This window comes from Dromiciops gliroides, chromosome 1, assembly GCF_019393635.1.
Source record: "Dromiciops gliroides isolate mDroGli1 chromosome 1, mDroGli1.pri, whole genome shotgun sequence".
Taxonomy (NCBI): domain Eukaryota; kingdom Metazoa; phylum Chordata; class Mammalia; order Microbiotheria; family Microbiotheriidae; genus Dromiciops; species Dromiciops gliroides.
Genome location: NC_057861.1, coordinates 748,931,336 through 748,959,239, shown reverse-complemented (window position 1 = coordinate 748,959,239; position 27,904 = coordinate 748,931,336). Strand labels below are relative to the sequence as shown.

The 27,904-nt window shown below is 52.2% G+C and overlaps 2 protein-coding genes across 2 annotated transcripts in view; one reads left to right on the top strand and one right to left on the bottom strand.

The window, feature by feature from the left end:
• The first annotated feature begins 191 nt into the window (after nt 1–191).
• GORASP1 (golgi reassembly stacking protein 1) lies at nt 192–21,424 on the top strand. Its single transcript, XM_043978288.1, is given in 10 exon segments — nt 192–351; nt 8,178–8,258; nt 8,398–8,523; nt 8,525–8,602; nt 11,548–11,634; nt 11,891–12,021; nt 12,935–13,073; nt 16,113–16,257; nt 17,271–17,423; nt 20,094–21,424. Coding segments are annotated over 10 exon segments (1,242 nt in total). The 5' UTR covers nt 192–288; the 3' UTR covers nt 20,333–21,424.
• A 2,099-nt stretch (nt 21,425–23,523) lies between these two features.
• WDR48 (WD repeat domain 48) overlaps nt 23,524–27,904 on the bottom strand; it is a 52,399-nt gene continuing 48,018 nt past the window's right edge. Inside the window, exons 18-20 of the mRNA XM_044004109.1 lie at nt 27,290–27,366; nt 26,713–26,905; nt 23,524–25,450 (exon numbers count right to left, since the gene is read on the bottom strand). Coding sequence (XP_043860044.1) covers nt 25,355–25,450; nt 26,713–26,905; nt 27,290–27,366 — 366 coding nt within the window. The 3' untranslated portion in view covers nt 23,524–25,354. The remainder of the gene's footprint in view (nt 25,451–26,712; nt 26,906–27,289; nt 27,367–27,904) is intronic.

The following is a 27,904-nucleotide window of genomic DNA, read 5'->3' as shown; positions in this document are numbered from 1 at the left end:
CTCAGGGCTTCTAGAGTGTCTGAGTCTTCCGGGGCGTCCTTAGCAACTTTGGCGTCGCCTTGGCAACGGAGCACGTTCCCTGGGCGGGGCTGCGGGCTCCAGGCGGAGCAATTCATCCCGGATTGGTCGATTGGCAACAGGCTCTCGCCCCGCCTTCAGCTCGGCTCTCCATTTGAAATGCCTGCCGCGCCGACAGCTGCGCCTGCGCGTCAGTTTGGACCGGGCCGGGCCGGACCGGAGCCCGCTTAGCCGGAGCCGGACGGTGGCCGTCCTGGGACACGCGTGGCCATGGGCCTCACGGCTAGCACGGAGCAGCCCGAGGGCGGCGCGGAGGGATTCCACCTGCACGGGGTGAGTGATGCCCGGCCCGAGGGTGGACAGGCCGCGTTAGCCCCCTCCGGGGGGGTGGGGGCAGGAAACAGCCCCGGGCCTCAGTTTCCCCACCTGTCACGCGAAGGGATCGGGCTCTTCCAGCTCCAACTTAGGGCCCTGTGACTCTGGATGACCCCGGGCAAGTCCTCGAGCCTCCCGGGACTTAGTTTCCCCATATGTCAAAACGACGGGGTTCTTCCCTGAGCCCCCGAGCCCGCGACTCCTGGGAGCCCCCCTTCCCCGGGCTCTGTGACCCCAGACTTGTGGCTTCCCTCCTCTGAGACCCCTGGAGAGGCCGAAATCACCACGGGGGCGTCTTTGAGGTGGCTTTGCTGGCAGCCCCTCCCCCTTTCATTTTTTAATAAGTTTTTATCGGCCTTCTATTTCTTACGTCATCATGATAATCCCCAGGATCCCCCTCCTTCTCCCCTCCTTCTCCTCCCCCCTCCTCCCCCCTCCTCCCCCCTCCTTCTCCCCTCCTTCTCCTCCTTCTCCCCCTCCCTCTCCTCCCCCTCCCTCTCCTCCCCCTCCTTCTCCCCCTCCTTCTCCTCCCCCCTCCTCCCCCTCCCTCTCCCCCTCCTTCTCCTCCCCCCTCCTCCTCCCCCCTCCTCCCCCTCCCTCTCCTCCCACTCCTTCTCCTCCCCTCCTTCTCCTCCCCCTCCTTCTCCTCCCCCCTCTTCCCCCTAGAGAGCCATCCCGTGTGACGAATAATAGTTTTTTAGAGGAGAAAGTCAGCACAAGGGTAGGAAATACTGGAAAAGTCCCAAAACAGGTGCAATGTGGGACCTGGGGGAGGGGGAGGCTGGGCTGGGGATGTCCCCCCACCTCCCTTCGTTGGAATCCTGCTTCATCTTGATAATTTTGTTCCGTTCCCTTTCATTTTTTGGCCTGTTGGCTCGTGTGTGTGTGTGTGTGTGTGTGTGTGTGTTTTGTTTCTGGAGTTCTGCTCCCTTCCCTCTGCATCAGTTCAGTTAGCTCTTCCCAGGCCTCTATGCCTTCATCACAAGCATCAGAGCTGGTAATGCTCTTTTTACATCCATTCGCCAGGATGTGCTTAACCATTGCTTCACTGAGGGGCCTTTACTTTGTTTCCAATTCTTTGCTATCACCAAGAATGGTGCCCTAAATATTTGGGTGTTTTATGGGGACTTTTGTCTTATTGACAGTTTCTTTGGGGTAGAAGCCCAGTAATGGAATCAATAATGGGTCAGTCACTTTATTTGCATAATTTTGAATTGCTTTCCAGAGTGGCTGAACCATTTCACAGCTCCACCAACAATGTATTAGTGTGCCTCTCTTCCCATAACCCCTCTAACCTTGACTGTCCCCATTTTTTGTCATCTTTGACAATTTGAGGTGGAACTTCAGTATTCTTTTGATTTGCATTTCTCTTAGGGCTAATAATTTGGAGAAAGAATGCTCCATTTGGTTGTGAATGCAGGATCCTCTGAAGAAGTTTCATGGATACCCTGCTCACAGCTTAGGCCGTGCCTTGGGAGATCCTCAATTTATTTCCTTCTCTGATACTAAATTCTTTGCTAATCCCTGTGGCAGTTCCTGGTTCTTGATAAAAGCCAATGTTGTCCCCAGCTGTCCTGACAGTCATATTTACTGCTGCTTTCTGGCTCCACTGACAGACCTTCTGCTCGACTTTCTCTCCAAAGCCAAGTGGGGTGCAGGAACTCAGCAGAGAATGAATGTGCTTTCTCATCTGGTCTCTCCACTGGAGGCAGTAGGAGGGGGTGAGGGGGAACCAGGAGGCCTTGGCTTTAGTCCTCACTCTGCCCGTCACCATATGGTTTTGGGTCTTCCTTCCATGGCCTCCCCCTTCTTCATTGGCCAGCTGAGGAGTGGGCTGGGGACTTTCTGGCTCCAGGAGCCTGTGGAGGTGTCTTTTGGGGGCCTCTCCAAGAACCAGACTTGACTTTTGATGAGTCCCCTTTCCCCCTGCTGACAAACTATAGTGCTCTGGATCATCTGCTTTGAGCAAGAAGGGCCCCAGGGCCCATCTGCCAACTCTCATTTTAGAGATGAACAAACGGCCTTCAGTGGGTTAAGGGACTGGCCCAAGTACCCGCCAGGTAGGAGGTGGCAGAGCTTGGATTTGGGTCTTGCTCCTTGGACCCCACAGTCAGACATATGTCTGTAACTGTGGACACATTTAGCCTCAGGAGCAGGGCTCATGCAGAACAAAAAGCTGCAATTGTATAGAGATGTGAGTGTTTGCCCCTTCAGTTTGGTTTTCAAACCTTCTGGGGGAAGCATTGGCATTGCTGGAGACAGAATCTCTGCCAAGCCCAGGCAAGGGGATACATAGCTTGGTGATGTTTGTCTTTTAGCACAGCTGACCAGCTTTATTTCTGAAGTGGGTGCTCAGCTGACTTTCTGTTAGTCAGTTAGCATTTATGAAACACCTGTTGTATGCTAGGCACTTTGCTTGCACCTGGGTTCAGGGTTGAGGGAAAGGAATTTAGCAGATGAATTTCATGGAACACCATGTCGATAATCAGTCAACAAGCATTTTTTTAAGGTAACAAACATTTTTTGTTTTTGTTTTTTGTTTTTAATTTTTGCAGGGCAGTGGGGGTTAAGTGACTTGCCCAGGGTCACACAGCTAGTTAAGTGTCAAGTGTCTGAGGCTGGATTTGAACTCAGGTACTCCTGAATCCAAGGCCAGTGCTTTATCCACTGCACCATCTAGCTGCCCCCAAACATTTTTATTTATACTTTTGGGTTCCAATTTTTATCCGTCCTTCCCTCCCTCCCCTCCCCCCTCCCTGAGGCAGTAAGCAATCATCTATAGGTAAGGTATCATCTAAAGGTTATATACGTACAATTATGTAAAGCATTACCATATTAGTCATTTTGTATAAAGCATTTATTTTTAAAAATAAAATGTTATTCTTTTCCCCAATTACATATAAAAACAAATTTTAATATATTTTTAAAAAAACCTTTTGAGCCCCCACTTCTCCCCCTCCCCACTCCCTGAGCCAGTCTGATAGAGGTTATCCATGTGCAATCATGGAAAATGTAATTCCATATTAGTCTTTTCAAGAATCACTTATTAAATGCCTGATGTGTGCCACATCCCGTGCTTGGCCCTAGATACAAACCCAAGAGTGTTCCTGCCCCCAAGGAGTTTACATTCGGATACATGGCAGGCTTGACCAGAGGCCCAGCCAGGCTCGGAGGGTTATTGGATTCTGGGCTCTGCTAAGCTTCTCTTTCTTTCTTATTACAAATACGTTTTATGGATACCTTTTGTTTTTACATCACCAATTCTGGATTAGAGTCCGCTTCTATAGCCAGGACACGCAGTTACAATCCATCCCCTGACCTCCCCTGACTGGAGGCCCCTTCGGACCCCAGAGAACCTGCTAGAGAATGGAGCCCTTTTACACGGGAGGATCTGAGGCCCAGGGGGTGACTTGTCCAAGGCCACTGAGGCAGGAGGTCCTCCACGGTCTGCTTCCTTTGTCTGGCTGATTTGTGGCCCCCGAGTACGTTGTGCATAGTCGCGCTTGCCTTGGCTTCCCTTCACCATCCCAGGCTTTGGGACCAGCTCCCTTACTTTGCCTGCCCCTTGTCCATTCCCAGGAATGGGGATGCTACTGGCCCTCTCCTCACGCCCCCTAGGAAGTCTGAAACGTGCTTTCAGATGTGTCACGGAGATATCTCTGACACGATCCAGAACACGCCCTGTCCTGTTCTGGACAGATTGCTGTGTTTCTTTTCCTGATTCTGGTTCTAGGCTTTTTCTTGCTTGGCTGATCAAAGTCTGCACACTCTTCTTCAGAGCAGCCTGGCTGTGTTTGCTCTGCAAGTCCATAGTCACACCCGGGGGATAAAAGCCTGCAGGGTGGACAGAAGCAGGGTTGGACGGAGGCCTGTTGGCCCTCTCTCGGGGACAGGCCGAAGGCAGTCCCTTTCCAGGAGGCTTCTCTCCAAGCTCTATTTGGCTACGTGTGGTTTGCCTTCAGATGCTGGCATCTCCCATGAGCCACGAGTGTCCTCTTCAGCCATCTTAGTCAGCTTGTGAGCGGTTCCAGGGCTGACCTCGGGACAAAAGGTAGCAGTTACGGGGAGGCAGATTTCATTTCAACCTATTGAACAACTTTCTAACACCAATGGAAATGAGTAACTTGGTGATAGTGAGCCCCGTGTCATTGGGAGTATTCAGGAAGTGGGCTGCTGGAGACAAAACTTCCTGCTCGGGGATAGACCCTGGCTCTGAAGTGCTCCTGGCCCATTGCTGCCGCTCCACAAAGCTTTTCCTGTTAAAAGGCTTTGTTTCTTAAAACCCACAAACCTTAACTGACTTGTGGTAAACAGAGGGACTTACCCCCAACTAGGACGCGTTCTGCCTGGTGGGGTTTTCTGTTGTCTTTTCATTTTTTTTGGAATGAATTAAAAAGCAGACAGTATTTATCACACACTTCAGTGCTTCCCATACTGGGTGATGAGCTACACATACAAATACAAGAGCCAAGACAGGCCCTGCCCTCAAGGGACTTATGTTCTCAAGGGGAGATGGCCGAGGAGGGGGTCCAGGGAAGGGTATTTTGGTGAGTGGATTTGCAGGAGTTGGTCACCATACTCTTTCCAGGATCAATAATAATCAATTAGATTGAGTCCAGACCTAGGAAGTGGGATGGGGGAGGGGTGACTGGTGAGAGCATAGGTGGGTGGGGAGCAGGAGGGATGGCCAGAGCCAGGCCTGTGTGTAGTGGACAGTGTCCAGTCAGGACAGGCATCCTCCGGATGGGCATCTCATCCAAAAGGAGCCTCTGCCATCTCACTTTTTGCTTAGGTGGCCATGTCAGGCAGTGAATAGGACTTGGAATCTGGAAGACAAGTTCGAATCGTACCTCAGACACCAGCACCACCTCCTTCTTCTCCTCCTTCTCCTTCTCCTCCTTCTCCTTCTCCTCCTTCTCCTTCTCCTTCTCCTTCTCCTTCTCCTTCTCCTTCTCCTTCTCCTTCTCCTCCTTCTCCTTCTCCTCCTTCTCCTTCTCCTCCTCCTCCTCCTCCTCCTCCTCCTCCTCCTCCTCCTCCTCCTCCTCCTCCTCCTCCTCCTCCTTCTCCTTCTCCTCCTCCTCCTCCTCCTCCTCCTCCTTCTCCTTCTCCTTCTCCTCCTTCTCCTTCTCCTTCTCCTTCTCCTTCTCCTTCTCCTTCTCCTTCTCCTTCTCCTTCTCCTCCTCCTCCTCCTCCTCCTCCTCCTCCTCCTTCTCCTTCTCCTTCTCCTCCTTCTCCTTCTCCTTCTCCTTCTCCTTCTCCTTCTCCTTCTCCTTCTCCTTCTCCTTCTCCTTCTCCTTCTCCTTCTCCTTCTCCTCCTTCTCCTTCTCCTTCTCCTTCTCCTTCTCCTTCTCCTTCTCCTTCTCCTTCTCCTTCTCCTTCTCCTTCTCCTTCTCCTTCTCCTTCTCCTCCTTCTCCTTCTCCTCCTTCTCCTTCTCCTCCTTCTCCTTCTCTTTCTTCTTCTTCTCCTTCTCTTTCTTCTCTTTCTTCTCCTTCTCCTTCTTCTCCTTCTTCTCCTTCTCCTCCTTCTTCTCCTTCTCCTTCTTCTCCTCCTCCTTCTCCTCCTCTTTCTCCTCCTCCTCCTCCTCCTCCTCCTCCTCACCTCAGTACCCCAGAGGTGAGGCCTCTGCTCTTCTGGGCCATCTGCCTTTTCTTAGCTTCTGGAGGCAGCAAATGGTAATGAAAAGACACGGTGCCAGGATGAGCATGGTCACCATTGGTGCCATCTTCCAGGAAGAGCCCCTGGAATACCAGGCTGCCATCTGCCAGAGACCCCCCCTACATTCTTCTCTTAGCTGAGGAGAGGGTTCCAAATGAAACAAGAAAGATCCCCTTGGCCATCGCCATGATTGACATCTCAGTGCAGAATTGCCCATTTTCCTCCAGGGAGACAAAGGCTCCCTTTGGGACTTTCCCCAGGGCACTGCCAGCTATGGGTGCCGCCCCACAGACACGCGCACCAGTCAGAGACCCTGGATTCCCACACCGTTGATGTTTTTAGGAGGGGCTGAGCCTGTGTCTGCCACGTATACCTGGGATTCTGCTCCATATCTGTGGGTGGGACACCCCAGGAGTGAGCTGCACTGGGCGGGGGGAGGGATGTGATGGAGCCTCAGAGCCACATTTACCACTGGCAATGTTCTCTCAAAGGAGTTCTGTCCTCTGATATCCTGGAAGCAGATGGAGTACAGGGGTCTGTTTATCTCTAGAGAGACACGGGCTCTGAAGGAGCTCATAGACCCACCTCACCTTCATATGCCAGCCATCCCTAAGGATGGTGAAGCAGCTGAGTAGCATGGGCTCTGCCCCCTCCCAGGCAGAGATCATCACAGCAGAGCCACCTCCTCTGTGGTGTCACCACCCACCACACAAGCCACTGTTAGTGGGAGCTGCCCAAGAGCTGATGGAGGCCTTTGGCTGGCTCTAGTGTGAGGAGGGTGGAGGGAGCCACACACTGGGAGGGCGAATAGGATGCGTCTCCACACTGTAGACATCAACCAGTAGGCAGGGCAGAAATTCATGTTTTCATGTTGTCAGGATGTTTTAAAAATCATTTCATTATAGTTTTGTATTTAAGGGTTCAGCTGTGTTTAAAGAAAAAATATGCAATAAGTTAAAAAAACCTAAAAATGGGGGTGGCTAGGTGGCGCAGTGGATAAAGCACCGGCCCTGGATTCAGGAGGACCTGAGTTCAAATCCAGCCTCAGACACTTGACACTTACTAGCTGTGTGACCCTGGGTAAGTCACTTAACCCCCATTGCCCTGCAAAAACAAAAAACAAAAAACAAAAAAAACCTAAAAACAACTATTTACTTTTTTTTGGGTGAGGCAGTTGGGGTTAAGTGACTTGCCCAGGGTCACACAGCTAGTAAGTGTCAAGTGTCTGAGGTCAGATTTGAACTCAGGTCCTCCTGAATCCAGGGCCGGTGCTCTATCCACTGGGCCACCTAGCTGCCCCATGGGTGTGGTTTTAATCCCTATTCATAGTCCCAGGTCCCACTTGGCTGACTCTGGGCCAGTCTTAAAAGGTCAGGCAATTAGGCCCTTGAGTGAGGGGGGTCTCTGGGAGTCCCCAAACCCCATTATTTTCTCAAACTTAGTCTTAATCTTTAAAGACATTGGCAAATCTGATTATATTTAACATAGTGTAATTTAGGAATTACACACACACACACACACACACACACACACACACACACACACACTTCTCTTTTTTCCTTTTTAAAGAGCATTTATAGGAAGCCATAGACATATATGGTTTAAACACCCTGCATAGGTTGTACAAATACTGACTTAGAATGATTTCATAGTCTCTTCTGCGAGCAAAGTTTAAATTCTTTGTGACTAATGGACAAACCCATAGCGTGAACCCTGACTTGTTCAACAATTTTAACTGACAAAATATTGTCCTTCTCATGACCCAGGTCTGAATTTGTCTCAGACACTTCTAGCAGCATGACCCTGGGCAAGTCACCTAACTCGAGCTTGTTTTGTCATCTGTGCAGTTGGGGTGATACTAGAACCTATTTCACGGGCGTCATGAGGCCCAACAAGAGAAGTCCTGTTAAATGCCCGGCACGTGCAGAGTTATTCCTGTTCTTACTGTTACCTTGCTGCTCCTGTGGCAGCAGGCCCTCTCTGGGCTGGGCACCCGGGCACTGTGCTAAGAGCTGGGCAGGGGATGCAGGCAAATGTTCTTGGGGCACTCACCTTGAGGGAGGGGGAGGGAGCTGGTCAGGGGACCCTCTGAGCGCCCTGTGCACTTACCACCGGGCCTGTTGTGCAGGTGCAGGAGAATTCCCCCGCCCAGCAGGCCGGCCTGGAGCCCTTCTTTGACTTCATCATCACCATTGGCCACTCGAGGCTGGTGAGTCGGGCAGCCCCTTCCTCCCCTCCTGGGGGGTGGGCGCCGGGCAGGGGGCTGGGGAGGTTCCCCCGTGGGCCCGGGGCTGTGTCAGCGGGAAGAAGCTTTGGGGAACCCCGCCCCCTTCTCTCCCCACTGACAGAACAAGGAGAGCAGCACCCTGAAGGACCTGCTGAAGGCCAACATGGAGAAGCCGGTGAAGCTGGAGGTGTACAGCATCAAGACCCTGCGGGTGCGTGAGGTGGAGGTGGTGCCCAGCAACATGTGGGGGGGGCCAGGGCCTGCTGGGGGCCAGCGTTCGCTTCTGCAGCTTCCAGAGGGCCAACGAGCACGTGTGGCACGTCTTGGTGAGTGGAGGGCGCCGCCTACCCCTGTCCTGGCCTTCCCGCCCTCTCCCCCTGCTCCCCCTCTCCCTGCCCCCCCCTCCCCCTGCTCCCCTTCCCCCTGCTCCCCCCTCCTCCCCCTGCCTTCCCTCCTCCCCCCTTCTTCCTCCTCTGGCTCCCAGCCCGCAGTTACCCCCAGGCCTTGTGACCAGAGCAGCCTGTAGCCCTGGCCTTGGCTTATCCTGACTCACTATCCAAGAATTCCTGGCTCCTTGGCTTCTGCAGATCCTCGGTTTAGCTGGGCCTCCTCTGCTACCCCCCTTGACTCCTCCCCTCCTTCCCTGGAGGGGCCCTTCTGCGCCAAATCCCGCCCCCAGCCCTGCACTGACTGCAGGTGGGAAGACCAGAACCCCCATGGAGGGGGCTCGACTTCCCTGCCCCCCCCTAGGCCTCAGAGAGCCCCTCCTCTTCTCACCCTCTCTCTCCTCCTCCCTGCCTCTCAGAGGACTCATGGGGACCCTTAGTCCCATTCTTTGATGATGATGGTAGCTAAGCATGTTAAGGTTTGTAAAACACTTAAACATAAATATTTCCATCTCATTTGATCCTCACAACAGCTGAGGAAACTGAGGCAAACAGAGGTTAAGTGACTTGTAAGTGTCTGAGGCAGGAGTTGAACTTGGATCTTCCAGACTCCTGGTCCATCTCTCTGGCCACCTCCTGGCGCCCAGCCGCCTTTAGTCCCTGTCACCTCCTGAAGCAAACGGCTCCAAAGCGAACTTTTCCAGACATCTTTCATCCCATCTGGCTGTGAACACGCACAAGCCCCACAGCTGAGAGGCAGGGCAGCCTCAGCCTTGTCATCAGTAGAATGGGGATTTTGTTTTCTGTTGTGTCCACTTACTAAGTTATCATGACAGTGGTGATGATGGTCATGGTGGTGACTTTTAACTGCCTCCAGCAAGGTCCCCTGGCCCTTTCTTCCACATGCAGCTACTCTCCCATCTCTTTCCTTCCCTTCCCTTCAGATCTTTTTAAAGAGTTGTCTAGGGGGCAGCTAGGTGATGCAGTGGATAAAGCACCGGCTCCGGATTCAGGAGGACCTGAGTTCAAATTCAGCCTCAGACACTTGACACTAGCTGTGTGACCTTGGGCAAGTCACTTAACCCTCATTGTCCTGTAAAAAAACAAAAACACCCCAAAACAAAACAATAAAAGAGTTGTCTACACCACCAAGATTTTCCCTAAACCTGGGGTACCAGTGTACCAAAACTGCTCTTCCCCTTTCCTTTAAAAATTTATTTATTTATTTTTTTGGTGAAGCAGTTGGGGTTAAGTGACTTGCCCAGGGTCACACAGCTAGTGTCAAGTGTCTGAGGTCAGATTTGAACTCAGGTCCTCCTGAATCCAGGGCTGGTGCTTTATCCACTCTAAAAATTACAAAACAAAAAGTTATCTTGTGTTTTTCCCTTACCTTTTCTCATCAATAAGAGAGCTCCCCCTCCAAACAAAGAATAAAAAAGGAAAAGGGTAAAAGCCAGCTCTGTCAGTACACGGTTTGTGGTCTCTAGACAAAGGAGGGAGGGAGACACGTTCTGGGGTCTCTTTTTCACCACCAAGCTTGGTCACTCCCTTGGGTCACTGTTTAGGGTTGATTGCTTTGCTCTTTCTATTGTCATCGGTGTGGAGACTGTGCACACCATCTCCCCGCTTCTGGTTACTTGACTTTGCTCTGCTCCTGTGTCTTAAACACTGATGTGTCCTTCACGCTCTCACTGTGGTCCTCACACTGGGGTGGGGCAGTGGCTCCTCTACATTCATTTGCCACCATTTGCTTAGTTACCTTCATCCGGTTTCTAGGCATCTGGTTTCTTTCACCTACAAAAAATGCTCGGGCCCCTTAGTGGAGCACCCCCAGCAGGGACCTCTCAGGCTCAGAGCTGTGCTCAGTTTAGCCTGTCTCTGTGAGATCCTGATCAGTGCTCCGCCCAGAACGCCAGCACGGCCCTCCACAGGGTCCTCCCCCGGAGCCTGCTCCCTCCTCGCTGGGTCTCTGCTGACTCACCCAGAGCACACTGGTCTTCCCGAGAAGGGTGTTCCCCATGGTTCTGTGTCCTCTTCTCCCCTCCCTCCCAGAGCACCTTCTACGAGCTGCTTTGTGTAATGAGAGGCAGCCCTCTGGTAGTGTTACAAAAGGGAATTAAACCTGGGCTCAGTGTTTAGGTTTGTCTCTTGTATAAGCCTCTAGTGTGCAGCGCATCCCTTGCTCGGTGCGCTTGCCTCTACTGGGAGAACGTCAGCTCTTCTCAGGGGAGATGACCCAGCTTTCTTTGTTGTGTTCTCTGCACCTTGGTACCTGGCGTGGTGCGTGTTGATGAGTTTGACCGCTCCACCCTGGGTCATCTCAGAAAATCCCAGAATTCTGAACGGGGCCTCAGGAACCTGTTAGGCTGAACTCTGATATGGAGAAGAGTCTCCAAGTGTCCTTGCCTGAAGGAGTGCAGCAAGGAGGAGACGCAGGGCCTTCCCGTGTGGGGACCCTGCCTCAGCTTACCTTTTTGCAGCTTCTCCTTCCTGATCCCGGTGGGGCTGAGCAGAACCAGTCTTGTTCCTCAGGACAGCCCTGCAGGTGCTTGAACACAGCGATCCTGTCCCCTCAGTCAACCGGTGGATCCGTCAGGAAACACTGGAGTCTTGTCTCTTTGGGATAAGCGCCCTTGGTTCCTTCATCCCGTCTGTTGCTGGAGAGAGTCCTTGTGCCTTTAGAATCTCAGACTTTCTCACTGCTTGGGAGTCACTGATTAAGCACTTACTGTGTGCCCTCACCATGGCCCTTTCCCTTGAGAATGCCCTCTCCCCGGAGCTTTGATGCTTGTTTGTGATTCCAGTATTCCTGGCCTACTTGCCTGACTTTTAGCTGCTCAGCAGAGGTGAGGCAGTAAGGGGCCGCCTGTGGTTCTTTTCCCTAGGACGTGGAGCCTTCGTCCCCGGCGGCCCTGGCTGGGCTTCGGCCCTACACCGACTACGTGGTTGGCTCAGACCAGATACTCCAGGAGGTAAGGAAGCCCCCGTTCCCCTCTTGGCCTGTGCTCATCTACCCTCAGCCCAGAGCCTCCCGCCAAGGTTTGGGCCACCTCTCTGGGGTGAGCAGGCCACAGTCCAGGAGACAGATGCGGTCTGGACTCCAGATCCTCGCACCTGTCTGCATGCTGGTTAAGGACTTGTTGGCAGTCCCATTGTGGTCCCTCCATTGAGGGGAGCGGAGGGTCAGCCACGTGGCAGAGGCGTTGACGTGTCCCATTTCTTACTTAGTCAGAGGATTTCTTCACGCTCATCGAGTCCCATGAGGGGAAACCCTTGAAGCTGATGGTCTATAACTCTGAGACTGACTCGTGCCGAGAGGTGGTCGTGACTCCCAATGGTGCCTGGGGTGGAGAAGGAAGGTACTGGCCTATACAGTGTCCCTGGCCATGGGTCCTTTCAGCTTCACTGCCAGGGACGATGGGCAAGGTCTTTGACTGATGATCTTTTGGGTTATATGTTCAACTCATTGTCCCACAGGGTTGTGTCTTATTATTATTATTATTTTTTTGGTGGGGCAATGGGGGTTAAGTGACTTGCCCAGGGTCACACAGCTAGTGTCAAGTGTTTGAGGCCAGATTTGAACTCAGGTCCTCCTGAGTCCAGGGCCGGTGCCTTATCCACTGTGCCACCCAGCTGACCCCGGGTTGTGTCTTATTGATAACATTACTATGTCCTGATGATGTGAAGCTGCAAACACCACCCCCCCCTCCCCCCGCCCTTCATTTGACAGGTGCCACCAAGTTACCATCACCATCTAGTGACTGCCTGGGCTGGGCTGGGTCAAGCTGGCCTCTGCCCTCCTTAGACTGAGGCTTGAGACAGACCTCCAGGCTGCTGATTCCCTGAGGGAGGAGCTCCTAGGGATGGGCATGGGAGTTGAGGGGAGGGGAGCCAGGCTGAAAGCAGGAGGAAACCCCTGGGAGTCACAGAGCTGGGCCAGAGATAGCTCTCTGTGTGGCCAGGGGGCTCAGCCAAGGGCTGGCATCTTGGTTTGTTGTCTTCATTTGCAAACACCTCTTCTGGTCAAGTCATGGGTGTAAAAATCTGCTCGGGCTCAAGCAGCTATTTTCTAGAGAGACAACACCGGCCTGAATTAGGGTTCTAGATCCGGCCGTCTGCCCTGAACATCAGCCTGGCTAGCCAGGTAGGGAGAAGGCCCTGGTCCTAGCAGGCTTCACTTGTAGGTGGCTGGCAAACTGAGGGAGGGGAGGGGGAATGTGGACTGTAGGGAAGAAAGGCCTGAATTGCATCGATGTTTCTGGTGTCCCACAGTCTAGGATGCGGAATTGGATATGGGTATCTGCACCGAATCCCGACCGTCAGCCCAAAGAAGCCCCTGGAGACTAGTCCGCCTCTGGCCCTTCCCCCTGAAACCCTGTTGTTCAGCCCAGGCCAGGGAGGCTACACAGAGGTAGGAGAAGGGTCTACCCACTGGGGTCCGTCTGGTCAGGGGCCCCACATTTAAAATGCATCAGATAGATATTTCCATCATTGTATCAGTCTCCCACCTGTTCAGTGGGAGAAATGATAGGGGGGCTCAGAAAACTTGCTGCCATTGGGGCGTTGCTAGAGTGGCCCGGGAGATGAGAAGGGAGCTTGGGGCATCTTGGATTTTAGATTCAGAGAGTTTGGGGTGATGGTTTGGAATGGCCGTCTTCCTGGAGACTGAGGGTTGGCTTTTAGAACCTTTGAAGTTTCTTTCATTTGTGGGACTATTTGAACAGCCTTTCAGAAATTCCATTAACAGTTTATTTTATGCTAAGGACACCTCATATTCTATGATGTTCTTTTACACTTTTTTTTTTTTGTGTGAGGCAATTGGGGTTAAGTGACTTGCCCAGGGTCACACAGCTAGTAAGTGTTAAGTGTCTGAGGCCAGATTTGAACTCAGGTACTCCTGAATGCAGGGCCAGTGCTCTATCCACCGTGCCACCCAGCTGCCCTCCTTTTACACTTTTTAAACAAAATTATAGCTGCAATGTATTCATTCTGTATCCATTCCCTTGTCTGTCTTTTTACTTAAAACTTGTAATCATGAACTTGTTAAACAGACATTTTCATTCACAAAACTTCACATGAAACTGTGAATCTCTGTTCCAGACAGCCTGTTTTTTTAAAAGGATGTATTCAGCTTAACACAGTAGTGCCCACACTGCCCTGCTGATCCCTGTCTCTTCTTCTGTGTATTTCTTCTGCTCTCTTTGGTATATTTCCAATGGTTCTTTGACCTTTTTTGTCTTTTTTTAAAAAATCACTGTCATTCTCCTCCATTCCCCTCACCTCAAGTAAAAGCTCTTTTCGATAACAAGTAAGTATAGTTACTGAAGACAAGGCTTCCCATTGGCCACATCTGAAAATGTCTCATCCTTGGGTCCATCACTAGTGACTTGATTTCTTCAGCTTTTCAAGGATGGTTTCCTTTTGTTGTATGAAGTGCAATCCTGGCTCTGCTCACTCTACATCAGCTCATTTAAATATTACCAGATTTTTCTGAGTCTGTTCCTTCCTTTTTTTTGTGCATTTTTTTTTTTTTTTTGGTGGGGCAGTGAGGGTTAAGTGACTTGCCCAGGGTCACACAGCTAGTAAGTGTCAAGTGTTTGTTGTGTAATATTTAATTACATTCACACACCCTAATTTGTTCAGTTGTACTTCAGTTAATAGGAATCCCCTTTACTTATATTTCTTTGCCACCACAAAAAAGAACAGAACAAATATTTTTGTACATATGAATGCTTTGCCTCTGTGTTTGACCATCAGGGGAATGAATACTTTAGTCCTGGTGTCACTGGGCCAAAGGGTGTGCCACAAATGCAATTTTGGAGTATAGTTTCAAATTACTTGCCAGGATGGTCGGACCAGTTTACAGCTTTACCAACAGTGCATCAGTGCCTGTTCTCACACAACCTCTCCAATAATTGTCATTTTCCATTTTTAAAATCTTTGCCAATCTGGTGGGTGTGTGATGGAGTCTCAGAATCTTTATGTTTCAATTTGTGTAATTTAAGATTCTAAATGTGGATTCTAATCTGTTCCCCCAGTTTGGGGGAAACTGACTAAAAATCACTGATAAAACGAGTTTAGGTTTTTAAGGGTTTATTGGAAAATAGAAAGAAAAAGATTGAGAACAGAATTCTAACAGCCTGGCATTCCTATCTTTCCTCAAATTTCCTGTGAAGTCCTCTGCCGCCACCACCATCAAGTCCGGAAGCCAAAAAGGGCCAGCGCTCTCTTCGCAGGCTCCCTTTCCTCCTTCCTGTCTCCTCCCAGACCATAGGAGGCTCCTCAAGTTGATTGGCTGGTAGCCTTGATAGACAGCACCCATGAGCAAACGTCATTTCCTGACGCCAAGGAAAAGCCACAATGCCTCTGAGGCATTTTCCTCATGGTGGAGCTTTCCCACAGCAAGTCTCCAGTAGGTGGCGTCATTCCAATCATTACAAATTTGCATTCCTCTAAGTTTTAATGATTTGGATCATTTTTTCCTATGGTGGTCAATACTCTATAGTTAGTCTTCTTTTGAGAATTGCTGTTCACATCCTTTGACTATTCATCTTTTGGGGAGTGGCTCTTGTTCTTCTGTATTTATATCAGTTTCCTTATATCTTGAATAGCAGACCTTTATCAAGAAATTTTATGCAAATCCCCCCCTCCCATTAACCATTTCCCTTCTAATTCTGTGTAGATTTTGTTTATGTAAAACCTTTTAATCCCTTGATACTTTTCATCATCTGATCTGATTCTCCTGCCACCTCAAGACATAGGTAGGGCAGGTAGGCAACCCTCTACCTGTGATTGGCAGGAAGTTACAGAGCAGAACCTGCAATCGGGCCGGTGTCACCTGCCACAAGGCTAGTCCAGTGTCAGTGTTTACTTGGACCTGGGTCAAGGCCTGGAAGGGAGTAGATGGAAAATGGAGGAGGGGGAAATGACTCACAAGGTGCCCCAGGGAAAGCTGTAAGCCCCGAAAACTGCCTGGAGTTGGCCCCCTGCTGTCACAGTAGCTGTCTTGGTCAGCACCGGATGGCTATCTTGCTGCAGGCCCTTCTGCCAGGGGTTCTCCAGCCTGGACCCGAGAACATTTCCTGAAAATGCAGGGCACGGTCCTGGTCTGGTGGGGGTGCCTTGTCTGCACACCCAGAAAGGGCTTTACCTACCAGCACATCTGGGAGCTCCCCTGGGCTTCCCTTTGCTTTCTGCGATGGTGAATTTTACATTGGGATGCTCATTGTTGTCTTTAATGGCAAGGCCTGCTCTGACATCCTTCCAGGCAGGCAGGATGGAGGGGGCAGGAGGACGGGTTGGGGCTTCTCATGCTCATCACTGCCCTGGCATTGCTGTTCGCCTCAAAGGACAAAAACGGGGCAGTGGGCCCTGGGAAGGTCGTGAGAGCTGTGGCCCCGGCAGTAGGTAAGCAGGACTCATGCTCTCTCGGGCTCTTGGTATTTTTTAGGCTTCACTGCAGGCACCAGATTCCCCGCTTGATGGGGCTGCAGATGTCCTCAATGTGGTCCAATCCTCAGCCCCAAGGAGGGGTGCTTATTCTGTGGAGACTTCTCTTCAGCCGCCTCCCCCAGTCCAACGAGTCATGGACCCAGGTATTGGGAAAGGAGATGGGGAGATAGGAGTTCTTCCTTCTTGACGTATGTGCTTTTTGTATCACAGCCACTCCCCCCGTAAAGGCTCCTCTTTATTAGAACGATGCCAGCAATAAGCAGTTAAGCAAAACTGCAGGCCGTGACTGTGTCTGAGAGCCACAACCTGTCATGGCTCCTGAGATGAGGGAGGGCTTCTCGCTGGTCCTCAGGGAGCGTAGGTGACCTCATGAAGGAAGCTCTTCCTGGTGACATCCCTGAAGAGGCTGCGCCTCAGAGTGGCTTCTGAAAATAAGGATAGACCCTGTAATTCTGTGCTGAAGGAACGCTTCTGAGAAATACTCGAGATTTCAGTGCATCCGAGACGCCTGACGGGGCATCCGTCATGCCGAGTCAGTTTTCTTTGGTGGCCTCCTTGTTGTAGTTTGTTTTATAGATGGTGGCCTCTCCAGGGAGGGGTGGAGGTGGGGCGAGGGGTCAGCCTTTCCAAAGTCTGTCCCCACCGTTTTTGGTCACTGTTTTAGCCCGGCCGGTGACCTCTGGTCCTTGCTGCCACTCCACCGCCTATCTTCTCCCTTGTTTACTGGGTTTGGAGATGTTCCTGCCCAGCTCTGGGCGTCTGTGGCAGGAAGAGATATCACTGTCTTCTCTCCCATCACCTCCCATTTGTCTTCTCATTTCCAGCAGCTTAGAAACACTCTTTGAGTGTCAGGAGTCTGGATGGCTTGGCTGCTTGGAGTCAGGGCTTGTCACCGAGCTGCAGTGGTGAAGCCCGCACCCCCTCCTCTTTACTGCCGAGTCCCCGGGCCTAGATCAGCCGGATAGCAAAGGATTTCAGTGTTTGGGGTAAAGTAGTTGCCAGGAAGGAGTCCATCGGGAATGACCAAGGAAAGGTGAAGGCTTAGGAGAGGAGGGTGGGGGTGTTGGAGGGAGGGTTGGGTCCAGCGGGACCTCAGGCCCCAGCCTGGGGCCAGTGTTTTCAGCAGGGTCTCAAGGAACATCTTTTCTCTTCCCAGGGTTTCTTGATGTCTCAGGTATTGCCCTTTTGGACTCCACCGATGTCCCCCCTCTGCCCAACACAGCGTCCTCTGTCTCCCTCCCCTCTTTGGGGGAGTCTGTGATGGGAGCTGAGGGTGTCCTCACCAGCAGGGAGCCGCTTGAATACAAAGGTGAGTGACTGCTTCCAGGAGCCGGACGTAGCCACCCAAATGCCCGTCCTTCCTGGGTAATGGGGATGGGCGCCGGGCCACGCCCTTTGGAGGTTACTCCTTTGTTGCCCTGTCAGTGGAATACAGCCCAAGCCAGTGCCCTCTCCTCGCTTGTCTGCCTCACCAGCACCCACAGAATCGTGAGGCCTTTAGGGGACCTCAGGGGCCATCACAGGTGACAAGGAGCCTTTGCCGGGAACCCTCCAGGGAGGGAGGCCCTTGCCTCCCTTAGGCAGCCCAGGCCACTGGAGGCCTCGGGTGGCCTGTCGTTTGGACTGCTGGCTCTTGGCGCTCCTCTCTGGGGCTTCCTCTTCTGGGTGACGGCACGGACCCCATGCCCACTTGGTCCTTCCTGGGCGCACAGCTACTTGGTCAAGCCTGTGTGGCATGAAATGAATCTTTGAAGGCCCTTGCCCCCCCCCCCCCATCATGCCCTCTGTTCGTATTCCACAACGGGCTCCCCCAAACGTGCTTGCGACGTGGGAGGACTCCGATCCTGGATGTGCGGCCTTCTGGGGCACTGCGCAGACTGCATGAGCCTGCTGGGCCGCCCCGGCCCCTTGTGGGCATCTCTTAAGCTTGTGGATCACGATCAGTCTTCTTAGATCGAGCCTTTCTCCAGCGATGCTGCCGCCATCTTGGATTCATGAAGTCAGAGGTTTGGGATGGGCATTTGGTCCAGCCTTCTCTCTCCTGACTTTGTCTCTTATGTGCGAATGAGCATGAGTGTGCCCTCGGCCTCTATCCAGGCCCAGGATCCCTGGGGCCTCCGTCAGACACCGAAACTTTGGGGACTGTTCTTTGGGCTCGGCCCTCCCCCCAGTTCCACCCCACCTAACTGGCTTTGTCTTCGGGCCCATGTCTCTTAAATGGAAGGCGTCCTATCGAGTGCTTTGCCAAACTCTAGGTGAACTCTACTGAAAGTATCTTCCTGGGCTGCCACTCTAGTCACCCCGTCCGGATGGGGGCAGGGCCAGTCTGGCAGGACTTTGTCGTCCCTCCTCCCTAACCATCCCTCTGGAGCTTAGGTTCTGGAATCTTGGCACTTAACGAAGAGTCAGATGCACGGGTGGCTGTGAGCTGGTAGATGGGGCTGCTTGTCCTTCTCTGTTCTTCAAGACCATGTCTGTTCTCCATGACTGTCTCATGAACTCTGACGGGGTCTGCACCCATGACGGGTGATGTGAAGACACCGGGACAGCTGGTGTCTCACCATCCTCCTCCTTTGCTGTCTTGGTTCTCTCTTGTCAGTGCTCGGCTGCCCACGGGCCCAAGTGGGACTCCTGCCCCAGAGATCCCCAGCCTGTTCTGAACTCCCCAGGATGAACGGCCCCTGTTGAGTCTGCCATCCTTAGTGACTGAGCGTTCTCCGTCCCTGCCTCGGGCTCTTGAGACAAGTCCTCTTTCTACCCATTGAAACTGGCTTTATTTGTGTCTTCAGAACTTCGTTCCTGAGGGAGTCCCTTCCCCTGTGGGCTGATTTAACTTCACTGGGATGAATTGCCCTTGCTATGCTGACTCTTCTCAGATCTTCCCGTCCTGCCCCAGTCTCTTTGCTGACCTCCACTCTTGCACCTCCAGTTGCCTTTCAGACGTCTCAAGATGGATGTCCAGGAGACAGCTTTTTTTTTTTGGGGGGGCGGGGCAATGAGGGTTAAGTGACTTGCCCAGGGTCACACAGCTAGTAAGTGTTAAGTGTCTGAGGCTGGATTTGAACTCAGGTACTCCTGACTCCAGGGCCAGTGCTCTATCCACTGCGCCACCTAGCTGCCCCCCTCCCATATTTGTTACACGTTATCTCCCCTGCTTTGGGCTGTCAGCCCCTTGAGGACCAGGACTGTGTTCATCGACTGCTCTTCTCTCTAGAACCTCAGTCTCGAGCCCTGTGAGATCTGCTCTCTCAAGATCTCGGGGCCTGGGAGGTCCTTCTAGCTTCTCCATCTCAGTCCTGAATTCGACCACGGCTCGATGCCTCCTGCTTCCACCCCTGGGGAGAATCAGGCGCAGAACAGATAGATGTTCCCTCTATCGGTCCCTATACTGTTAGGAAGAGGTGGTCATTGGCACCAGGCTTATTTTTTTTCATAGAACAAGCATTTACCTTCTCTTTCCGCCCTGTCCCAGTGGCTGCTTTTGTAGCAGACGTCCCCACGCTGAGGTGTCCTGCCTCTGTGGGGGACCGTGAGGCCCGCGGAGACTCTGTGGGCTTCTGCCCCTGCTGATCTTCACTCTCTTGGTCTCCATGGTTGCCTCTTCTCTGCTGCCTTCTGGGGAGCAGGGCTCACCGTCCCCTTTTAAACATTTAACCGTTTCTTTGAAATAAGGCCCGTCCTTCCAGAGGTGAAATCCAGGTCTCTTGACCGTGCTGCCCAAGCCGAGTAGAGGCGCTGCAGGCTCTGGGGTTTGCTGCTGGCGCCATTTTTGGATCTTCTCACCCTTTCTTCTTGCACTGTTCCCTAGGGGGGCTCCTCCTCTCCCCCTTCCTTTGGCATTTCAGGCCTTTTTCTTAAGATCGTAATGTCAGAGTTAGACAGGGCTCCCCTTCCAGCCCTCCCAGTGCCCCTTCTTTGGGAGGAGGGGGATGGGGATTTCCTCCAGCAGGGTGAGTAGAATCCTCTTTTTGCTTTTCAGATGAAGCCGCAGGGTTAGGGTCGGACCACGAGGGGGCTGTCCTGGATGGCCCCGAAGGGGCACATTTGCAGCAGCCAGATCCTTGCTCACCTGTGACCCTTCCCCAAGATGTCTGCTCCAAGGCAGCACTTGAGACCAACGAAGCCCCTGACCTTCTCCTGACCCAGGCTGAGGCACCGCCTGCTGGGGAGGGTGAGGTTCGAGCTGAATTAGAGGGGACAGGCGCTGCCCTCAAGTAGCGCACCTGCATGCTCGGCCCAGCCCCTGCCCCGAAGACTCCCCTTGGCTTCCTGTCCTCCTGAATGTCTCCGTGCCAGCTGATTGGGTACCAGCGACCTCTGCTGATCACAGTCCTAGATCGGAGGCTCTGATGGTGTGTGCGGCCAGGGAAGTCCACAGCCCACCAGATGCCACATTGGGTGCTCTGCCCTGACTTAGCTTCTCTGGTGGCCTTCGGAGCCTGGGGCCTTCCCAGGTCATGGAGATGCAGACTTTGTGCCGGAGCCTCCTGGCTCAACTCCTGGATGTCTGGGGTAGGAAAAGCAGTGAGGAAACTTTCCGGGCACTTCCTAGGAAGCTCCCCCCGAGTCGGCCTTGCTGTGGCATCAGTGGGAATCGAGTGTCTCGCCCTCCTCAGTTTTCTTCCATCTCGGTGGCTCAGGCGGTGACTCTGAGCAGTTGGCTCACGTGAAGGGCCTGGACAAGGAAGCGACAGCTTGCTGATGAGCCAAGGGTTTGGGGGGGCTCCCGAGGGGTGTGGGATTGTCCAGACAAGACTGTTGCCAGGGGCTTCTGTCTCAAGAGGCTTGCTGGCACTTAGTCTGGGCCTAGATTGATTATTTATAGAGTAATAAAGGCCAAGTCCCCTGGAGGGGATGGGCTACATGGTACAGTCATTAGAAGTAGGGCCCACTGGTGCAGGGCATGGGGAAGGCACTGTTTTTAGGGCTGGGGCATTTCCCATCCTGGTCACCCTGGGTTGGCCCACATGCCTATTACTGGGGAATGAAGGAGAGGGATGGAGGGGGTGGGATCGGGGGGAGGCGGGCACCAAAGGCAGGATCCGTCCTTCCTGTCCCATCTCCCCTCATCCCAGAAGCGCTGCTAAGCCTTGTGATCAGAGCATGTGTGTGTGCCCGGGAGGATGGTGCCCTTGGCTTGGGGGGGCACAGGCACGGGCACAGCGGGAGGCTTGGGTTTCTCGTGATTCTGGGTGTATTTGGGGGTGATGTTAACACTAATCTGACGCTGGGTAGATTCCTTGGCCCTTTGATAAAGTTGTTTTAGTTTGCTGGGGTTTGTCCTTGTTTTCTTCTTTGTTCTCTTGCACAAAGTCCAGCGGGGCCCCTGAGTGGAGGGGGAGGTGGGAAGGAGACAGGACTGTCCTGCTCTTGTGGCTCTGGGCCAAGGCAGAGCGGCTCAGGGGAGCCTCGGTTGCCCACTAGACATGAGAACTTGGGGGTAGAGCCGGAGCTCCATCATTTCCAGAGACGAGGCTCAGTGAGGTGTCAAGAGGATTTATCGGGGGTGGGGGGGGTGGTAGCACTGGGAGGCTTAACGTAAGTTTGTTCCTTATCGGGGGAGGTCATCAGGCACGTTCCTGACAGGAAGCCCACTAGGTGGTCTCTGCAAACACACATACAAGGATGTGGGCTCCAAGTGCTCAAACGCCAGGCGGCTTCGGTGTGGGGGCGTGCCATTAAAAAGAGGGAGCATGAGCAAGTCACTTAGCCTCGATTTGCCTCAACTCTAAAATGGGGCCAACAGCAGCACCTCCCTCTGGCAGGGTGGCCGTGTTTGTCTAAAGCGCTTAGCTGGGTAGTGGCAGAATCTGGACCAGACCAGATTTCTTTCCTGGTTCAGAACTCACCTCTATCGCTAGCTGGCCGTGGTCAAGTCCTCTGGCGAGCATGTGGTAAAGGGCAGCGATCCCCCAACTCCCGGGCTGCTTCCCTTCATCTAAAATGGAGGTCAACGCCTCCCAGCGTCCCCAGAGCCCACCTGAGCCTCTGGCCTTGGCGCTGGCCCCCTAGGGACAGATCAGCCTGCTCCTGCCTAAAGCCAAGTTCTCCATAGGGATATAGCCACCATCCACAAATGTACCACTTCCACGTTCATGAACTCATGACAGTCTGTGGCCATCCCGGCCCTCCTGTGCCTGGCAGCCTGACTGTTCTTCACTTCTTTCCCAGGCCAACCCCCTGCACTGAGTGCTCCATTTCCTCCAATGGATCTCCCCCTTTGTCTTCCCCACAGTCATTTATCTTCAGGCTCTCTCTGGCCTACAGGCATGCCCATGTCTCCCTCACACTCAAACACCCTTTACTTGCACCCATTCATTGTTGCTTTTGTCCCCTCCTCTCTTCCCTTTTGTGGCTAGACTCCTGAAGACCCCCCCCCGCCCCCGCTCTCTCCAGTGGCTAACAGTCTCTTAATTGCCACATGAAGTGGCATTTTCTCAGTCCTCATCCTTTCTGAGTGGTGATCCTGGATCACCCTCTTCTCCGTACCACTCTCGTTTCCTGGCTCATCTACCTCTGACTCTCCCTTCTGGTCTCCTTTGGTGGATCTTTGTCCGGGTGACCCCCCCCTGCCCCCAGACTGTCACAGTGGGGATCTCGTCAGCTCCTGTGGGCCAATGACTTTCAGATCTATTTGTCCTGCTCTTGTCTCCAGTGACCTCCAGTTGTGCCTCTCCAAAGCCTCCTGTCTTCCTGACTTCCCATAACTGTCCAAGGCAGACACCACCGTCTTCTTAGTCACCCAGGCTTGCAGCCTCATTGTCAGATCCTGAGGATGCCAACTTAGTAAATCCTTCTGTCCTGACACTGCCCCCTCCTCATCCCTGCAGGTGGGTCTGCCTGCCTCAAGTCTCTCCCCTCTTCCTTCCCTCAGGCCAGACCATGCTACCTTCCTGTTCTGTTACCTGGAGGATCAAATAGAAAGTGCTGTTAGGCTTTGAAAGCCCTTGACAACCTGACCCCAGCCTGTCTTTGCAGGCCCCTGCACACACACAGACCCTGGGATTCTCTCCCTCCTCACCTCTCTGTCTCCTGGTCTCGTCCCCAAAAAACCCTTCCAGATCCCATGAGGTGCTAGAGCTTTCCCTGGTGAGTTCTCTCTAATTTATCTATACATCCTTGTTTGCACGGGGTCTCCCCCAAGGACATCCTATGCTCTTCTATCACTGCATAACACAACCCATGGCACATAGGTAAGTACTTAAAAAACCACCACCCCATCTTTCCTTTAGTCAGCTCCTCACAACCCCGCACCCCATTACCTGAAATAAACCATTTTTCATTTAACTTCCCTTATCAACAGATGTCAAATAATTTTAGCACCAACCTGAAATCAGGAGACTTAAGCACAAAACTGTTAAAAGGGGAAAATAACAGTGAGTTAAAATAAGTGCAACACAAATTCGAAATATTTTAACTAAAGCCTTTTATTCTATACAACTGTGAAATACAGATTATTTACCCTTTTGGCATTGCAGACTCTGTCAAACTTTCCTGAAATTGCATTATTGAGTTGGTTAGAAGGAAGAGGGGAGGGAGGAAGGGAGGGGAATGGAAGAGAACCCTGGTGGAGTTTAGGTCCACAAAAGTAAAGAGGAAACAGTGATTGTAGAAGTTGGGTACCACCCAAAGGGACCTGGGAGAACTCACTTCCATCAGAAGAACGGCCCCTCCTGCTAACAGGAATTAGGGTCAGGAGCCAATCCATGAGGTCCAGTGGCATTTCTTTTTCCTGTTTAATTCACCAACGTTGCTAAAAATGTGCCGCTGCAGCACATGCTGCATCACAGCGAATACACCTGGCTTTTAAAAAAGTAGAAGCACATTTGAGTGGACAGGAGATTGAGCACGGCGTCTGCTTAGCTCCTCCAAGGGCAGGAGGCATGAATTGGCTGCTTTCCCAATGAAGCCTGATGGGAGTGAGAACGCCCAGTCCTCACAGGAGTGTGAACTGGAACCTTTGTGGCCACACCTCATCTGCTGCCCCACACCCTGGGAAGGGCTGGAGCAAGGCCAGGAAGAGAATCTGCACGGAACAAACCACCCTCCAAAGGCACTTGTGCTTCTGGCTTGGGACAGGAGTCTCTCTCACACAAGTTCTCGGGGTGGACCTCAGATCTGTTCTGCACACAAACAGCCTTTGGGGAGAACCCAAAGGTGTGTTTTTTTCCCTGCCAAAAGTTGAAATGTTTTTCCCCCAATAAGTTAAACCCTATACAAGACCCAGATGATGGATGGTATGAAAGCATTAGATCCTTAGAAAGAACAGTGAAAAGAAGATCTCAGTACAACAACAAAAATGCATATAAAACGTTGGAAAAACAAACTACTTTTAGGTGATGAGCGTCAGATCAATCTGCTGTGCTAGTTCTGTACTTGGACAAAGGTTTTAGGTCACGTTTAAACGAAGCTAAAATTTCAGAATGCCCTTCAGTTGGAACAAAGTTCGGGCTTCTACCTGGAGCTGCAACCTGAATTTCTGCTGGCACAAGTTACAAGTGAACACGGTGCAGGAAGGAAGAGACAAGACGGCTAAGCTTTAATTGGCTCCCGTGTAAAGTGTGTAGATTCTGTCATGACGCCCAGCACCGATGGACTGACCCTGCACCCGGGTTTCTGGAGTGTCCTGACTCAGGATTTCTGAACTGCAGCAGATCTCTCTAAGAACACATCTGAAGTATAGCATCGAAGCAAAGGTCTGCTATTTGTGAGTAAGCGGGCTGCCCTCGAGGGCGCGATGGTGCTTCTCCGTTTTAAAAAAGATCTTGTCTCCGAAGGGTGAAAATGATCTGATTTTCTGGATGACCAACCAGCCTGAAAGGTCATCCCAAGGTGCTCTCTGAATGGAATGTGCTTAAAAAAAAAAGGTGAGACATCCGTGCAGGTTTGAATTACACTGGGAACACAGCGACACATGTGGCCCCCAAGTGTCTCCTCCCAAGCAGGAAGAGACGGAGATGAGTCCGTGGAAAGAAAAAGGAGGCAGCCATGTCTGTCCAGGCCCTGCATCCCTCCCTCCACCTGCACACGCTGCCTCCCTTGGGGCCGTATAGATTGTGTTTCTATATTACATCTCTATTAGTCACTTCAGGTAAAAGGGGTAATCTGGGTCCGCACGGAATCAGTCGTTAGAAGTCGCGCTACTGTGGGGGTTCAGTGGGCTTCACTAGGTAGTACTACTCTCAGGGCCACAAGAGAAAGGTCAGTAAATGAATACCCAGGAGGCTCGCCTCATGGCCTTCACGTGGACTTCTGGCGGTAATGCAGAGTGAGGTCACCGCCACTCTTCCATATGAAGTGCTTCACTGTTCGAAGGTCCATATTCGGATCCAGAACCTGAAAACAACGAAACAGTGTTGACGCCGGGCCCCTGGCTCACCGCCAGCCCCAGCCGGGCTGGGTGGGGGGAGCGTCGAGCAAGATGGTGGTATTCTTTTTGGGAGGTGCCCGGCACATATCTTGTCCTGTCTGCCTGTGCCACGTGCAGTGGCACCTGCCACCGTTTACCTTCTGTCCTCCACAAGGGAGGCCCCTGGTGAGCTCACAACTACATTTGAGCACCTCGCCTTGGCGATGGTTCTCACACCCTCCTGCTGTGGGACACAGGAAGAACCAGAGAACAAAGGGCTCAGACTGCCTTCTGGAGGCCGTGGGGCACCCGCCTTCTGTGCCCCTCAAACAGGGCCCGACCATGCTCACCCGCCTCACTTCCCTGCCATTCACCCCGTCCCTCATGCTTGGATAGTTCCTGTCTCCTCTCACTCCCCCTCCCCCCACCAAGACAGAGGACTAAAGGAAAAGAAAGAAGCATTTATTAAGCATCTGCAGTGTACCAGGCACTGTGTAAACCCATGGCAAAGCATCTCATTTCATCCTTGCAACAACTCTGAGAACAGGTGAAGAAACTGAGGCAGACAAACATTAAGTGACTTGCTCAGGATCATGCATCTAGTAACAGAAGCTGGATTTGAACTCAGGATTAATGACTCCTGGCCTGTGCTCTCTCCACTGCACTATCAGATTCCTCCTCTGCCATTTCCTCCGTCAAGGATTTCCTGCTCTCACCTGCTAACCCATCTCCCTACCTCCAACATCCTTCAGACCCATCAGACTGGTCATCCTCTCCTGCTCAACCTTTCACAGACTCCCGAGTAAGCTGAATCTCTTATCATACTTGGAAGAAGAGGAGACTGGGGGCTCGGCCAGAGGGACAGGAAGTCTGATGGGCCTGCAGGTCCAACACTGAGCTCCCGACAATTTAGACACCCAAGGTCCTCCACTTACCTACCCCAGCCCCACAGAGGCTAAAAGTCACCATCTGTTTCCCTAGATCCTAATCTGGACTTTCTGGCCTCACCCCATTCTGAGCCCCTGAACACGGTTTTTAAACCCCCTGCCAACACCAAGGAGAGGCACTCATTCATGGTGGGCACACATCCCGCTGCCCACACTGTCCGGCAGGGCAGGCCTCTCGGGGTGGGGAGCAGGGCTCAGTTGACAAAGATGTCTCACCCCGAGCCCCCAGGTCCCAGGACCCACCATCTCTTTGTATCTCTCCCATGGGAAAGGCCCAGACTGAGGTTCTTATGTCAACTCACTTGGTCCTGGCACAAGAGTTCAATTTTCTCCTCCGCCAGCACAGCGATGTCGTCTTCTTTCTCCTGTTCTCCCGTTTTTTCATTATTCGACGAGCTGGTGGTCTGAGACTCACTGTCCAAGTTTATGATTTTCTCGTAAACATGTTCCATCACCTTCCTGACCTGGAGCATGTCGCTGGCAGACAGTCTGTCTCTGGGGAGGGGAAGGGAAAGGTCATGTCAGAAAGGTGAAAGGCAAAGAGAAAACTAATTTTCTACCAATCAACTTTTTTGGGGGTGGGGGATACCAGCAGGGAGGGAGGTTTTCCAAGGACTTTCCTGGGGGCCCTAGACCTCACATGAGGGGACGGACGGCTGGATCTCAAGGCCCTTGGCAGTGCCCTCCTTTACGGCATGGCCTTGACTACAGCTCGATCATGAGGGCACAAAAAGGGATCCCAGCCCAGATTATTCTACAAGAGACCCCCAACTTTGAAGCTGCTACGGGCAGCCTCCTCTTCTCTGACCACAACACATAAAAGGAGCCTGTCCCAGCTAACAGGACTTATGAAGACAAAAGGCCCAACCCTTCACTTACTTCTTTAAGGTTTTTGCCCCTGAAGATGAGTGAGGTTGGAGGTAGAAGGGAATTTTGTTGAATTTGGGCATATTTTTCTGAAAGAAAATATGATATCATCATTACAATTGTATACTAACTAGTATAAAAGAGAAAGCTACCTTGAGTCACAGATTAAACTCACGCTTTTTAATGAAAATTTATTTTACAATTTGATAGGATTTTCTCATAACAAAGTACCAGAAGACCCCATAGATAGCCTTGGAAAAAATTCATTCGAAAAGTGCCAAAGTTCATACTGGAATAGAACAAAAACATGAGACACTCCAATGGAAAGCACATGCCAACACAGAAGTTCTAAACCCTTTACTCCTCCGATACACAGGACGACAGTCTCTCCAAGTCCTTTAAGAAATCTCCCCAGTGTACATGTTCTGTCATCTCAAAGAGGAAGCATTTCGGGTGCTGGAGGCGCCTCCAGTGATCTCTGCTCTCCTTTTCCTCTCTAAGCAGCAGCAAGGTGCAGGCAAAGGAGCCTAGCCCAGAGCTAGCGGGTCTGCACCCCAATGGCGGCTGCTCCCCCTCCCCGTCCATGCTGCTGGGCCCCCAGGTAGGTAGAAAGAGTTGTCCTGGGGC